This window comes from Oncorhynchus mykiss, chromosome 22 (genome assembly GCF_057628025.1).
Source record: "Oncorhynchus mykiss isolate SJ-2025 chromosome 22, ASM5762802v1, whole genome shotgun sequence".
Lineage (NCBI taxonomy): Eukaryota > Metazoa > Chordata > Actinopteri > Salmoniformes > Salmonidae > Oncorhynchus > Oncorhynchus mykiss.
In genome coordinates this window covers 23,971,015-23,986,488 of record NC_143043.1, presented here as the reverse complement: position 1 = coordinate 23,986,488, position 15,474 = coordinate 23,971,015, and the positions used below count along the sequence as shown (strand labels likewise).

General features: G+C 39.0%; 1 protein-coding gene across 3 annotated transcripts in view; it reads left to right on the top strand.

Annotated features, from left to right (window-relative positions):
* The window catches only part of LOC110501591 (ly6/PLAUR domain-containing protein 1-like), a 57,663-nt gene extending 42,673 nt beyond the window's left edge, over positions 1-14,990 (top strand). For 2 of the 3 annotated variants that reach the window (XM_021579266.3, XM_090215738.1), the window contains exon 3: positions 12,663-14,990. In XM_021579266.3, the coding sequence (XP_021434941.1) occupies positions 12,663-12,919 (257 nt within the window). In that variant the 3' untranslated portion in view covers positions 12,920-14,990. Of the gene's footprint in view, positions 1-1,414; positions 2,046-12,662 lie in introns of those variants that run through there. The other variant, XR_016490573.1, reaches the window with a different exon arrangement.
* The last annotated feature ends 484 nt before the right edge of the window (positions 14,991-15,474 follow it).

The following is a 15,474-nucleotide window of genomic DNA, read 5'->3' as shown; positions in this document are numbered from 1 at the left end:
TGGGTAAGTCTCTAAGAGCTTTGCACACCTGGATTGTACAATATTTGCCCTTTTTAAATTCTTAAAGCTGTTGATCATTGCTAGACAGACATTTATGTCTTGCCATAGATTTTCACAACGATTTTAAGTCAAAATTGTAACTAGGCTACTCAGGAACATTCAATGTTGTCTTGGTAAGCAACTCCAGTGGATATTTGGCCTTGTGTTTTAGGTTATTGTCCTGCTGAAAGGTGAATTTGTCTCCCAGCGTCTGTTAGGAAAACAGACTGAACCAGGTTTTCCTCTAGTATTTTGCCTGTGCTTAGCTCTGTTCGGTTTCTTTTTATTATAAAAAAATCTTGCCGATGACAAGCATTTTGGTCTGAGGTCATTTTAGTTTTGTCCGAAATTGGGTTTTTTTCTCGAATTTCTTCGAATGTCTTATTTCATGTTTACTCGGTCAATACCGAGAATACCGAAAATATACTTTCTAACATCTCGTATCATTAGGTTGTCTTTCAGGCAAAATAATTATTCTCCACAACTGGAAGGAACGTAAGCCAACTTGCTATTCTGTTGATCATTGACTACTTAGACCTCTTATACATGGAACGTGCAGCTTGCCTGCTCAAGGACTTTGGTAGAGGTTTAGACACTGGGACACTGTATGCGAGTTCTTGGACTCTGGGAATGTACATTTGAAAGTTGCAATCCTCTAATCTCTACTTGAATATCAACCAAACTCAGTGACTCTGACACACCTTCCATTGACATGTGACTGTCCTAATATGGACACTGAACTCTGAAGATCTGAACATGGTTGTTCTTCCCTCAAAGTCTTAATAGGCAGCCATTGTCCCAGAGGAAGACCCATCTGTCTTCAAGTCTCAGGAGTAGGCAGTGCTCATAAGTGAACTTGACTATTTCAATACCTGCCTAAACCTTTGTAAAAATCCCCTAATAACGTCAATGAATTATTTATTTTAAAGTTTGAGTTGGGTACTGTGCTTGTTGTATATTCAGTCCTTATTGCTTTTTGTAGACTTAAATCTTTGCAGCCTTGTCCATCATGTATAATTTACAATTGGCGGATCAATGTGCAGTTGGGTTGTGAAGTGTCTGGTCCCAGAGGCCTTATCAGCCTATTTGTGAACAAACCTTCATTTGGTCTAACTACAGAATGTGCTGCCCTCTTTTATTCATTCCCATACAGACTGTATATGTCAAGATTACAGATTTATATTGATGTAATGTAATTAATGCTAAATCATTTTAATGCTTTGTCAAGATTGACATAAAACCGATAGTAAACACTTGAAAGTGTGAAATATAGCCTTCCAAATAATTTCTGCCAAAAGGGAAACGTCTCTTTTTCAGGACCCTGTCTTTCAAAGATAATTCGTAAAAATCCAAGTGACTTCACAGATCTCATTGTAAAGGGTGTAACTCTTTTGTGATAGGGGGCAGCATTTTCACTTTTGGATGAATAGCGTGCCCAGAGTGAACCTACTCTGTCCCAGATGCTAATATATGCATTTTATTATTAGTATTGGATAGAAAACACTGTGAAGTTTCTAAAACTGTTTGAATGATGTCTGTGAGTATAACAGAACTCATATGGCAGGCAAAAACCTGAGAAAAATCGTCTTCAGAAGCTTGAATGAGGATTCTACTATAAAGGAGGGGCTCATGAGACCTCTTTGAGTCAGTGGTCTGGCAGAGTGCCTTGGTCTCATGACGAGCACTCCCGACAGAGTTACCTCTCATTCCAGTGCTTTTCTTCAGACAAAGGAATTCTCCGGTTTGAACATCATTAATGTGTTATGGTAAAAACATCCTAAAGATTGATTCCATACATCGTTTGACATGTTTCTAAAGGACTGTAACGGAACTTTTTGTGTTTTTGTCTGGACGAAGTGCCTGCGCCTCATGAAGATGGAATACTGAGCTGAACACGCTAACAAAAAGTTGCTATTTGGACATCAATTATGGACTTTATCGACAAATCAGTCATTTATTGTCAAACTGGGATTCCTGGGAGTGCCTTCTGATGAATATCATCAATGGTAAGTGAATATTTATGATGTTATTTTTAACTTCTGTTGACTCCAAAATGGCAGATATTCCTCTGGCTGTTTTGGGTTCTGAGCGCCGTTCTCAGATTATGCTTTTTCTGTAAAGTTTTTTTTAAATCTGACACAGCGGTTGCATTAAGGAGAAGTCTATATTTAATTCTGTGAATAACACTTTTATCAATGTTTATTATGAGTATTTCTGCAAAATCACCGTATGTTTTGGAATCAAAACATTACTGCACGTAAGCTGCCAATGTAAACAGAGATTTCTGGATATAAATATGCACATTATCGAAAAAAAAAACATACATGTATTGTGTAACATGATGTCCTATGAGTGTCATCTGATGAAGATCATCAAAGGTTAGTAATTAATTTATCTATATTTCTGCTTTTTGTGACTCCATATTTGGCTGGAAAAATGGCTGTGTTTTTTTTATTTGGTTATGAACAAACATAATCATATGTTGTGCTTTCGCTGTAAAGCCTTTTTGAAATCAGACATGATGGGTAGATTAACATTGATGTTTATCTTTCATTTGCTGTATTGGACTTGTTAATGTGTGAAAGTTACATATTTCTAAAAAATATTTTTAAATGTCGCGCACTGCCTTTTCAGCGGAATGTTGTCGAGGGGATCCGCTAATGGAACGCCTGCCCTAGAGAGGTTATTAAACACTGTTTCCCATGCTTGTTGAACCATAAACAATTAACGAACATGCACCTGTGGAACGGTTGTTAAGACACTAACAGCTTACAGACTGTAGGTAATTAAGGTGACAGTTGTGAAAACTTAGGACACTAAAGAGGCCTTTCTACTGAAAGGGTCCCTGCTCATCTGTGTACCTGCCTTAGGCATGCTGCAAGGAGGCATGAGGACTGCAGATGTGGCCAGGGCAATAAATTGCAATGTCCGTACTGTGAGACGCTTAAGACAGCTCTACAGGAAGACAGGATGGACAGCTGATCGTCCTCGCAGTGGCAGACCATGTGTAACAACACCTGCACAGGATCGGTACATCCGAACATCACCCCTGTGGGACAGGTACAGGATGGCAACAACAACTGCCCCAGTTGGATGGGATGGTTGTATTTGCGTTTATTGTCGAAGTAATGAGCGTTACACCGAGGCCTGTACTCAGGAGTGGGATCGATTTGGAAGTGGAAGGTCCCTCATGGTCTGGGGCGGTGTGTCACAGCATCATCGGACTGAGCTTTTTGTCATTGCAGGCAATCTTAACGCTGTGCGCTACAGGGAAGACATCCTCCTCCCTCATGTGGTACCCTTCCTGCGGGCTCATTCTGACATGACCCTCCAGCATGACAATGCCACCACGCACAGAACGAGCAGTATGATTCATTTCCTGCAAGACAAGAATGTCGGTGTGTTGCCATGGCCAGCGAAGAGCCCGGATCTCAATCCCATTGAGCACATCTGGGACTCGCTGGATCGGAGGGCTAGGGCAATTCCCCCCAGAAATGTCTGGGAACTTGCAGGTGCCTTGGTGGAAGAGTGGGGTAACATCTCACAGCAAGAACTGGCAAATCTGGTGCAGTCCATGAGGAGGACATGCACTGCAGTACTTAATGCATCTGGTGGCCATACCAGATACTGACTGTTATGTTTGATTTTAACCCCCCCCCCCTTTGTTCAGGCACACATTATTCAATTTCTGTTTGTCACATGTCTGTGGAACTTGTTCAGTTTATGTCGCAGTTGTTGAATCTTATTTTCATACAAATATTTACAAATGTTAATTTTGCTTAAAAAAAAGCAGTTGACAGTGAGAGGATGTTTTATTTGTTTTTACACAGTGAGTCCTTCAAGGATGTCTAAGCCAGCTCAGAGATGACAGTTACTATAACTATTGAATATTGATTGTTTGTGCTGAAATACATTGCAGTGCCTTTATTAAACCACAATAGATGTTCTAGCCACATGCTTTTTTTTTGGGGGGGGGGGGGGGCTAGTTTGGCCATTGAGTAGGGGTGTCTGCTTCTCTGCCTTAATGAAACAGCATAACTCTCATGTAAAAGTTCATTCCTACCGATCTACACAAGGGTTGAGATGTATGGTTGTTTGCTGCTGTTCGCGCAGCCAACCATAGCATTTCTCATTAGTGTTAGGGGGCACTTGGTTCATTTTTTTACTCTTTGCCCACAACACCTCAACATTATATTTATATTTTAGACTAGGTATTGCTACAGACACTTTGGAGTTCCACTCTGAAATTTGAATGAAATCCCTCTAGCGGAAAAATGGTCTAAACACGATTGCTTCTAAAATCTTTATGGTCGTTCATGCAATATGAATTGAGTGTTTCACCGTTGCCTTGTGTTGTGAAATTTATTGTAATGGTATTGACCAAACATACCCGGCTCATCAAACACACACTTTTTGAGTTACAACTGCATTACTGGTGGTATGGAATACAATCATAATGCATAATACATAAAGGTGTAGTGACTTTAAAGCGTGTTAACCCTCGCAAGGCCCGCCAGCCCAGACGGCATCTCTAGTCGCGTCATCAGAGCATGCGCAGACCAGCTGGCTGGAGTGTTTACGGATATATTCAATGTCCCCACATATTTCAAGATGTCCACCATTATTTCTGTACCCAAGAAAGCAAGGGTAACTGAACTAAATGACTATCGGCCCCATAGCACTCACCACTGTCATCATGAAGTGCTTTGAGAGACGAGTCAGGATCATATCACCTCTACCTTACCTGACACCCTAGAATCACTTAAATTTGCTTGCCGCCCCAATAGATCCACAGACCATGCAATCGCCATCTCACTGCCCTATCCCATCTGGACAAGGGGAATACCTATGTAAGAATGCTGTTCATTGACTATACATGTAGCTCAGCATTCAAAATTATAGTACTCATCATTAAGCTTGGGGCCCTGGGTATGATCCCCGCCATCTGCAACTGGGTCCTGGACTTCCTGACGAGCCGCCGCCAAGTGGTGAAGGTAGGAAACTAAAACCAAATCCTCAACACAGGGACACCACAAAGGTGTGTGCTCAGCCCCTTCCTGTACTCCTTGTTCACCCATGACTGCATGACCACGCACGCCTCCAACTCATGAAGTTTACAGATGACACAAAAGTAGTATGCCTGATTACCAACAATGATGAAACAGCCTACAAGGAGGTGGTGACAGGAAATGAACGTCTCACTCAATGTCAACAAAACAAAGGAGCTGATCATGGACTTCAGGAAACAGCAAAGGTTGCACTCCCCTATCCATATCGACAGGACTGCAGTGCAGAAGGTGGAAAGCTTCAAGTTCCTTGGCGTGCACATCACTAACAAACTGAAATGGTCCACCCACACAGACAGTGTGGTGAAGGAGGCTCAACAGCACCTCTTCAACCTCAGAGGCTGAATAAATTTGGCTTGGCACCTAAAACCCTCACAAACTTCTACAGATGCACAATTGAGAGCATCCTGTTGGGCTGTATCACCGCCTGGTACGGCAACTGCACCACCCGCAACCATAGGGCTCTCCAGAGGGTGGTGCGGTCTGCCCAACGCATAACCAGGGGCAAACTACCTTCTCTCCAGGACACCAACAGCACCGGATGTCACAGAAAGGCCAAAAAGACCACTGCCTGTTCACCCTGCTATCATCCAGAAGGCGAGGTCAGTACAAGTGCATTAAAGTTGGGACTGAGAGACAGAATCTGTTTTTCAATCTCAAGGTCATCAGACTGTTAAATAGCCATCACTAGCACCTTAGAAGCTGCTGCCCTATATACTTAGACTTAAAATCCCTGGACACTTTAATAATGGAACGCTAGTCACATTAACTTGTTGAGTGTAGGGGGCAGTATTTTGATTTTTTTAATGAACAACGTACCCATTTGAAACTGCCTATTTCTCAGACCCAGATACTAGAATATGCATATAATTGTCAGATTAGGATGGAACACACTCTAAACTTTCCAAAACTGTCCAAATATTGTCTGTGTATAACAGAACTTATATTGCTCCATAGTTTGCCTTTGCTCCATTTAAAGGGATATCAACCAGATTCCTTTTCCTATCGCTTCCTCAAGTTGTCAACTGTCTTTAGACATAGTTTGTGTTCGCATGAGTTTTGCTTGCGCAACAGAGTGGGTCAGCCATTGTCTCTCCGTCTCCTATTGAAAAAGCAATAGATAGTGTAGATATATTACCGATTTATATATTTTAAAAACAACCTAAGGCTTGATTATAAAAAACGTTTGACATGTTTCTGTGGACATTACGGATACTATTTGGAATTTTCGTCCGCGATGTCATGACCGCTCGAGCCTGTGGATTTCTGAACATAATACGCCAAACAAATGGAGGTATTTTGGATATAAAAATAAACTTAATGGAACAAAAGGAGCATTTATTGTGTAACTGGGAGTCTCGTGAGTGAAAACATCTGAAGATCATCAAAGGTAAGCGATTAATTTTATTGCTTTTCTGATTTTTGTGACCAAACTACTTTGATGCTAGGTGTTCATAATGTTTTGTCTAGTGATCGATAAACTCACACAAACGCTTGGATTGCTTTCGCTGTAAAGCATATTTTCAAAATCTGACACGACAGGTGGATTAACAACAAGCTAAACTGTGTTTTGCTATATTGCACTTGTGATTTCATGAAAATTAAATATGTTTAGTAATTTTATTTGAATATGGTGCACTGCAATTCAGCAGGTGTTGATGAAAATGATCCCGCTAACGGGATTACTCATATGTTTATACTTTATTTTATTTTACTGCATTTTAGTCTATGCCGCACCGACATTACTCGTCCAAATATTTATATATTCTTAATTCCATTCCTTTACTTTAGATATGTGTGCATTGTTGTGAAATTGTTAGATATTACTGCATGTGTTGGCCTAGAAACACAACCATTTCTCTACACCCGCAATAACATCTGCTGAAAATGTGATTTTATTTTATTTGACTTCTTATCTAAATGATGGCAAACAGTGCCTCAGTAATCGTATACAAAGTTCAGGATAATACATGCAGTCATCCATATTATTGAAATAATAGCAACCTGTTACGACGAGCAATCCCGTATCCGGGAGTGTAATTTTAGCCTCAAGCTCATTACCATAACGCAACGTTAACTATTCATGAAAATCGCAAATGAAATAAATATATTGGCTCTCAAGCTTAGCCTTATGTTAACAACACTGTCATCTCAGATTTTCAAAATATGCTTTTCAACCATAGCAAAACAAGCATTTGTGTAAGAGTATTGATAGCTAGCATAGCATTAAGCCTAGCATTCAGCACGCAACATTTTCACAAAAACAAGAAAAGCATTCAAATAAAATAATTTACCTTTGAAGAACTTCGGATGTTTTCAATGAGGAGACTCTCAATTAGATAGCAAATAGTTTTTGCAAAAATATTATTTGTGTAGGAGAAATCGCTCCGTTTTGTTCATCACGTTTGGCCAAGAAAAAAACCCGAAAATTCAGTCATTATAACGCCAAACTTTTTTCCAAATTAACTCCATAATATCGACAGAAACATGGCAAACGTTGTTTAGAATCAATCCTCAAGGTGTTTTTCACATATCTATTCGATGATATATCATTTGTGGAAGTTTGGTTTCTCCTCTGAACGACATGGAAAAATGCATGCAGCTGGCGATTGCGCACCAATTTTGACGGAGGACACCTGGTAAATGTAGTCTCTTATGGTCAATTTTCCAACGATATGCCTACAAATACGTCACAATGCTGCAAACACCTTGGGGAAATGACAAAGTGTAGGCTCATTCCTTGCGCATTCACAGCCATATAAGGAGACATTGGAACACAGCGCCTCCAAAATCTGGAGCATTTCCTGTTTGACATGTCATCTTGGTTTCGCCTGTAGCATCAGTCCTGTGGCACTCACAGATAATATCTTTGCAGATTTGGAAACGTCAGTGTTTTCTTTCCAAAGCTGTCAATTATATGCATAGTCAAGCATCTTTTCGTGACAAAATATCTTGTTTAAAACGGGAACGTTTTTCATCCAAAAATGAAATACTGCCCCCAGTTTCAAGAGGTTAAAAATATGTTATGCATATTTCTATGATCTCATGGGGTACCAATTATTGGACATTGGGTACGTACATCAGACACAAACACAAGGTGACAGTTTGAATAGTTCTTGAATTTTGTTTATTTCATGTTGCACTGTTGTAGCCTGACAACAGAAAACAAACAATTGCATACTTCTCTGGATGCTATGCTGTCATGGTCTACTTATCGAAGATCTTCTTTTTTCCCAGAACTTTAAAAAAACTCATGTTTACCTGCTTAGGATGCCACTGCGATGACAAATATATGGACAAAGACCTTTAATTGTAATTATGTCACAGCCTCAGTTTCCACTTTTATGATGGAAAGGCACCGTGACAGTGTAAACTCTATGGTTGAAATGGCACACTAATAGGAGTGCTAGATGGGCTTTCTGAGACAAGGTGTCAGCTGAGCACTTTTTCGGCACCAACATTTGTTTTGATACAATGTTCAAAGGTTTGCTAGCACCGGTAGTATTTATACTTTGACATTCAGGCATGTACAGTGGTGCAAAAAAGTATTTAGTCAGCCACCAATTGTGCAAGTTCTCCCACTTAAAAAGATGAGAGAGGCCTGTAATTTTCATCATTGGTACACTTCAACTATGACAGACAAAATTAGATAAAAAATCCAGAAAATCACATTGTAGGATTTTTTATGAATTTATTTGCAAATTATGGTGGAAAATTTGTATTTGGTCACCTACAAACAAGCAAGATTTCTGGCTCTCACAGATGTGTGTAAAGGGTAAATCTTAGAGATTTACCCAAGAAGTCTCTCTGATGTAATCGCTGCCGACGGTGTTTCTAGCATGTATGCAATGACAATTTTAGTTACTTAATTTCTATCAATCTTTTAAAAAATAAATAGAAATCTTCCACTTTGACATTCAAGTATTTTTGTGTACATTGTTGACAACAATTACAATTACATCCATTTTAATCCAACTTTTTAACAACATTTGAATAAATCCAAGGCGTATGAATACTTTGGCAAGCACTGTACTTTCCGAATTCCTGTTCAGAGGAGTGCAGAGAAAGTTGACAACGGTTGTTTATTGCACTCCTGAGAGTATACTTTTTCATATCCCAAGAAAATATACTTAAATATAATTTTTTGAAAGTATACTTAAATGTCCACTAAATATATTTAAAGTATATTTTCAGAAACGTATGTGCACAAAAATGAGCATATTCCCCAGCATCCTTTTCTGCAGCTAAAGTTTTTATTTATAATATATTGTTTCTCATATTTTGCTTATTCAATATATCATAATAGGAATAGTTTCAAGTCTTAGTTAAACATTTGTCATTTTGCGAGACAGTGTTTATGTCTTTTCTAACATATTGTCATCTGAAATGAAGTCTCCCTATAGGCACAGTTCAACGTCTAGTTTTGATTTTTATTCGGTTGAGTTGTCAACTAACGTGAATTCAACGTGAAATAACCAAAAAATATCACCATGTCATTGGATTTAGGCTAAAAGTTGGGTGAAAGAAAATACTAAATTCCTTTTACGTTGATGACTTTTTGCAAATCCAATCACTTTTCCACGTTGATTCATACATCACATTTCATTTTTTTGTTGTTGAAATTGACGTGGAAACAATGTTTGTGACAGAATGAACTGTGGTTCGTCAATAGATTGTGTAATGGTGACAGTCATAACAATTTAGGGCTTAGGACTTTAAATGAAAAGACATATAAAATGTTAGAAATTCACACACTCAGCTGCTTTTGCCAGAATTGGAGTCCGAAATATGCCGCCACTAAGTACCACAGAACTTCTCTCTGTGAGTTAAATGCGAAGGTAAGTCAACAAGTTTTTCAAAAAGATGGTTTTAATAAACTGGGTCATCTTTGGTATGGAGTCTGTAGCTGCAGGATACTTTCTATTCAGAAGAATAGATAGCCATCAAATAAGAGCAAAAGGTCTTATGATACGTTTTGACATACTTTTTTGGGAAGTGGAAACAGGTCTGCTGTAATGATAGGTAGCTGTAATGATATTCGTATTGGCAAAATAATGCTATTTTGAGACAATAAGGGGATATAGTGAACTGACAGGAATTAAAAACAATTTTTTTAGTAAAATGCTTCTTTAAAGAATGTGAGTACTGGAATAAGAAATATCTATTGTTGCATCTTTCAAGTCAATTTTCAGATGCCTTGTTTACTTGACTGACTTTGCCACCGTTATAGTGCAATTAATATATTGTTTAGTGTTGTGGCTTTGCTGGCATGCATCTAAAACCATTTTGTTTTAGATTATCCCACGAAGATTTACATGCTAAAATCGCCACTTTCTAAAAGGAGAACGCTATTGTCTTGCATTTAAGCACAGCGTTCCACCACCTGACAGCTCTGCATGTAACTTACACTGATGTGTTCATCCTGTTAAGATGTGAGTCAGGTTTGATGACCCAGTGTCTTTGTGGTGTCGTAGGATATCCCCTTGTTTTCAGCCCACAAAGCCATAATGTTGTAGGCTATACTTCATCTGTTCAGAATTGAATGTTTGATACCAGTTGGGGAGAGAAGTGGATTTACAATAGTATCTTTAAATACAGCTACCAACTGTGAACCATTTCTTTATGACATTGTTTTGCATTTTAGCAGTGGCGATTTTAGCATGTAAATCTTCGTGGGGCAATCTAAAAAAAAAAAAGTTTTTTAGATGAATGCCAGCAAAGCCAGAACACAACACTAAACAATATATTAATTGCACTATAACGGTGGCAAACGGCAGTCCCAACACCTTACCACTGTTACACCTGGCAATCAGCGGAGCTTTGTCTGGCAGTGAAATAGTAAAAAAAACATAGCTGTACATTTTTTATTTAACCTTTATTTAACCAGGTAAGCTACTTCTCATTTACAACTGCGACCTGGCCAAGATAAAGCAAAGCAGTGCGACAGAAACAACAACACAGGAACATGGAATAAACAAGCGTACAGTCAATAACACAATAGAAAAAAAAGAAAGTCTATATACAGTAGGTGCAAATGGCATGAGGAGGTATGGCAATAAATAGGCCATAGTAGCAAAGTAATTACAATTTAGCAAATCTTTTCTTTTTTTGCTGAGTTTATTCCAAATCAGTCATTGTTGAATTTGCGATTTCCAACTTGTTGTGTAATGTTTATGTCCAATGGCCGATGAGCACCGATACGTTTTATATATTATTTATCTTCATAATTTGTCTTCATATCATAATTTGTCTTCATGTGACAAGGATTGAAAAGGATTTGCCAGTAGATTGTCGACTTGATTCATGATGATGCTTGCTAGCTAAGATTTTGGAAGTATAATGTTGAGTCCAGTCCAATCAAAGCTACTGTAGATATAACGTGATTTGAACACAGTGCAATTAGAGAACATTACTAACCCCTATGCTCCGTATTTTCTGCTGGCTGCCCCACCACTACAGAAAGCACTGAGCTAGCACTGAACACCTGCATTTTGGAGCTGCCTTATTCAAGAAAGCAAATAAGCATGTTTGTATGTGGCTTTTTTAACAAAAATGTTTTTCTTCATTGCTTGCAAACTGATATGTGACACGTATTAATGCCAAAATAACATGCAAAACATGTAAAATATGTATTTATTTTTAGCTAAACAGTTGGGGCTCAAAACAGTGGCGACCCTGAACGACGGGTTGCCCCTGCGTATTAGGCATCTACCGATTACTGCATTTCATGCTTTGCATGTACTGTTAACACTGGTTATTCCCCCATAAGTATCAGTCTGATATGGCAAATTGTCTTTCCTACATTGTATGCCACAGGCCTACATGTACATTGAGGTCTAAAAGATACGCATTGTCCTCTCACAAAATGATTATACTACAACTGACTATGTGTAGCAAATTAATCCTGACAAAATGTTTTACTAAATCATTCTCAAGAGCCTGATATCATGAACATTGCAACATCATTCTTGATAGCCGCAAGCCACTGGCAGCATCGGGGTAAATCTCTGGAATGTAGAATGCTGAAACATAAGTCATGTTGCGCTTGTTTGTAATTAGCATAGCCAGACACAGAACATAACATGGGCATGTGACAAAATGTAGAGAAATTTTTCCCAAAAATTGCCTAGAGAAGTAATGAGATTATTGTGTTGTAAAAGTAAACAATGCCATCATCCAAGTTTGTGGGCACGTCCCATCTAGGAGTGGTATCTGCATTCGTTACAAATGCCGGATTTTGTGGTTCACTATGAGCAGCCAAATACCTAGGAAGTCGAAACGTCTCGAATCTTGCAATGAAATGATGTGTTCGTTCTAGGTTGTGGTTACGATAATTTTTATGTTTATGATAACGTAATAATGTTAATATAGTAATGACTATATGCCGTGGCTGAGCCAGAGTGAAGTTTCCCTTTAAATAGTATTTATTAGTTTTACTAGCTCTGTGTATCCTCAAATTTAAAAAAGTGATGGAGTGCCACTCCCCCGCGCTCTGGCAGTACTACACCCGTACTGCGCAAACAGCATCTAATGGCTACGTTTCTGTTCTTGTTCCAGGGAAGCACTACCGCAAGTCCTGCGCATCGTCTGGGGCCTGCCTCATCGCCTCCTCTGGCTACCAGCAGTTCTGCACAGGGAAGCTCTACTCAGTGTGCATCAGCTGCTGCAACACTCCCCTCTGTAATGGACCCCGTCAGAAGAAACAGAGTTCCAGAAACAGAGTTCCCTCTGCCGCCTCGTCCCTAAGCCCACTACACAGCCTCTCCATCCTTTTTCTTCCCTTCCTCCTGCGCCCACCCTCCATATTCAGCTGAGAGCCTATGATTGGCTGGTTTGGTCTCATCAAGACTGTGGTTAAAATTTGAGGCTTGATACGGTGTCCATATCGTCAATGGATATATGACGCTGTCCTAACATAGACACTGTATTTAGATGATGTCTTAATAAGGATCATTTGTCCCCATGTGCAGTTGCAAACTGTAGTCTGGCTTTTTTTATGGCAGTTTTGAAGCAGTGGCTTCTTCCTTGCTGTCCGGCCTTTCAGGCTATATCAATACAGGACTCGTTTTACTGTGGATATAGATACTTTTGTACCTGTTTCCTCCAGCATCTTGACAAGGTCTTTTGCTGTTGTTCTGGGATTGATTTTCACTTTTCGCACCAAAGTACGTTCATCTCTAGGAGACAGAACACATCTCCTTCCTGAGAGGCATGACTGCTGCGTGGACCCATGGTGTTTATACTTGCGTACTATTGTTTGTACAGATGAACGTGGTACCTTCAGGCATTTGGAAATTGCTCCCAAGGATGAACCAGACTTGTGGAGGTCTACAAAAAAAATTATGAGGTGTTGGCTGATTTCTTTTGATTTTCCCATGATGTCAAGCAAAGAGGCATTGAGTTTGAAGGTAGGCCTTGAAATACATCCACAGGTACACCTCCTATTGACTCAAATGGTGTCAATTAGCCTATCAGAAGCTTCTAAAGCCATGACATAATTTCTGGAATGTTCCAAGCTGTTTAAAGGCACAGTCAACATAGTGTATGTAAACTTCTGACCCACTGGAATTTTGATTAAGTGAAATAATCTGTTTAAAAAATTGTTGGAAAAATTACTTGTGTCATGCAGAAAGTAGATGTCCTAACCGACTTGCCAAAACTATAGTTTATTAACAAGAAATTTGTGGAGTGGTTGAAAAACAAGTTTTAATGACTCCAAGCTAAGTGTATGTAAACTTCTGATTTCAACTGTATATTTGTAGATGAGCTGGAAGAGGTATATTTGTACAGCAAGGGCTCTATTCAATCAGTATAGCTGAAGCGCTAAATTTTGCGTGCTACTGTACAAATGTTCATTTCTGATTGAGTCTCTGCGACAGCGGGAACGTTGTCTCTGTGAATCATGCTTTAAAGCTGAACTGGACTACAGACACAAAATGAACAAAAACACAAATAAACCAACAAAGAGTAACTGACCTTTTTTTGTATTACGACATCCATTTTAGGAAGTCGTCAACTCTGTCAGTGGTCAGTTATGGATGCCATGCAAATCAATGGAAAATAATACTTTGGACACAATGTACAATGCAGTCACCAGGTCACGATGAACAGTGTTGAGAACATTTTGTGAATGTGATAATATGAGTTACAGTATGGAGAAGTGTTTATCAAGGAAACAAATCACTGTAATCAACACTTCCAATACGAACCTTTTTCAATGCTCCAACTTTTAAAATGTACAGTATGAGATGAAATTGCTAAAAATTATCCTGACTGTGCTTTGACTGCATGTAATATGTTAGACTCCTCACGTCTTTAGTCTGTAGAGGCACCACACTTATCAGCTTGTGACAGATTGTTGCAGTCTTTGTTGGAGGATATGCTGTATTCCTCTCCGATTGATTGATTGAATACCGTAATAGAGAAGACAGCTTAGTGGCTCTCCTTGGGTTAAATTTTCATGGTCACCTAGAAGTCATTCTTGACTGTGTTTGACTCACCACATCAATTCTACTTCATAACCGAAGCCAAGAAGCATATTTTGTCACGTTTATCAAATCAAATTGTATTCGTCACATGCGCCAAATACAACATTAAATGCTTACTTTGCATACAATGCAATTTTGTAGAAAATAAGAGTTAAGAAAATATTTACTGAATAAACTAAAGTTTAGAAAAAGTTACAATAAAAGAACAATAACGAGGCTATGTACAGGGGGTACCGGTACTGAGCCGGTACTGGGGGGGGGGGGGGGTACAGGTTAGTGGAGGTAATATGGGGGGGATCAATGCAAATTGTCCGTGTAGCCTTTTGATTAATTGTTCAGCAGTCTAATGGCTTGGGGGTATTTTGCAGCTATCAATAAAGTGCAGAAATTGTCCAAACTAATGCGTAAAAGCACATAGCTTTTTGTGAGCATGAGTGCGGCCACTGTCTAATATACGCTAATGTAGGCTTCAATATAAAGGAAACTTTAGAAGACTTTTAGATTTACACTTTATTCCTTTTATAAATCCATTTGCATTGCATGCCTGCTCCTTTGCACTTTTTATCGATTTGACGCTACTTTCCATGCATTTTCCTAATGTGACCACATGCCGACAGTAGGTTATCATATTAAGGTTCCGTTAGTGAATTATCAATGATTTGGAGGAAAGTAAACCACGTCGTTCTCCCAACATGTCACTTTTTTTTTCTTGTTGGTACTCTTTAGGTACAGTATATACTAAAGTGTATTCTCAAGACAAGATTACAATAATATAAAGACAACGTACACTACTGTTCAAAAGTTTGGGGTCACTTAGAAATGTCCTTGTTTTTGAAAGAAAAGCACATTTTTTTGTCCATCAAAATAACATCAAATTGATA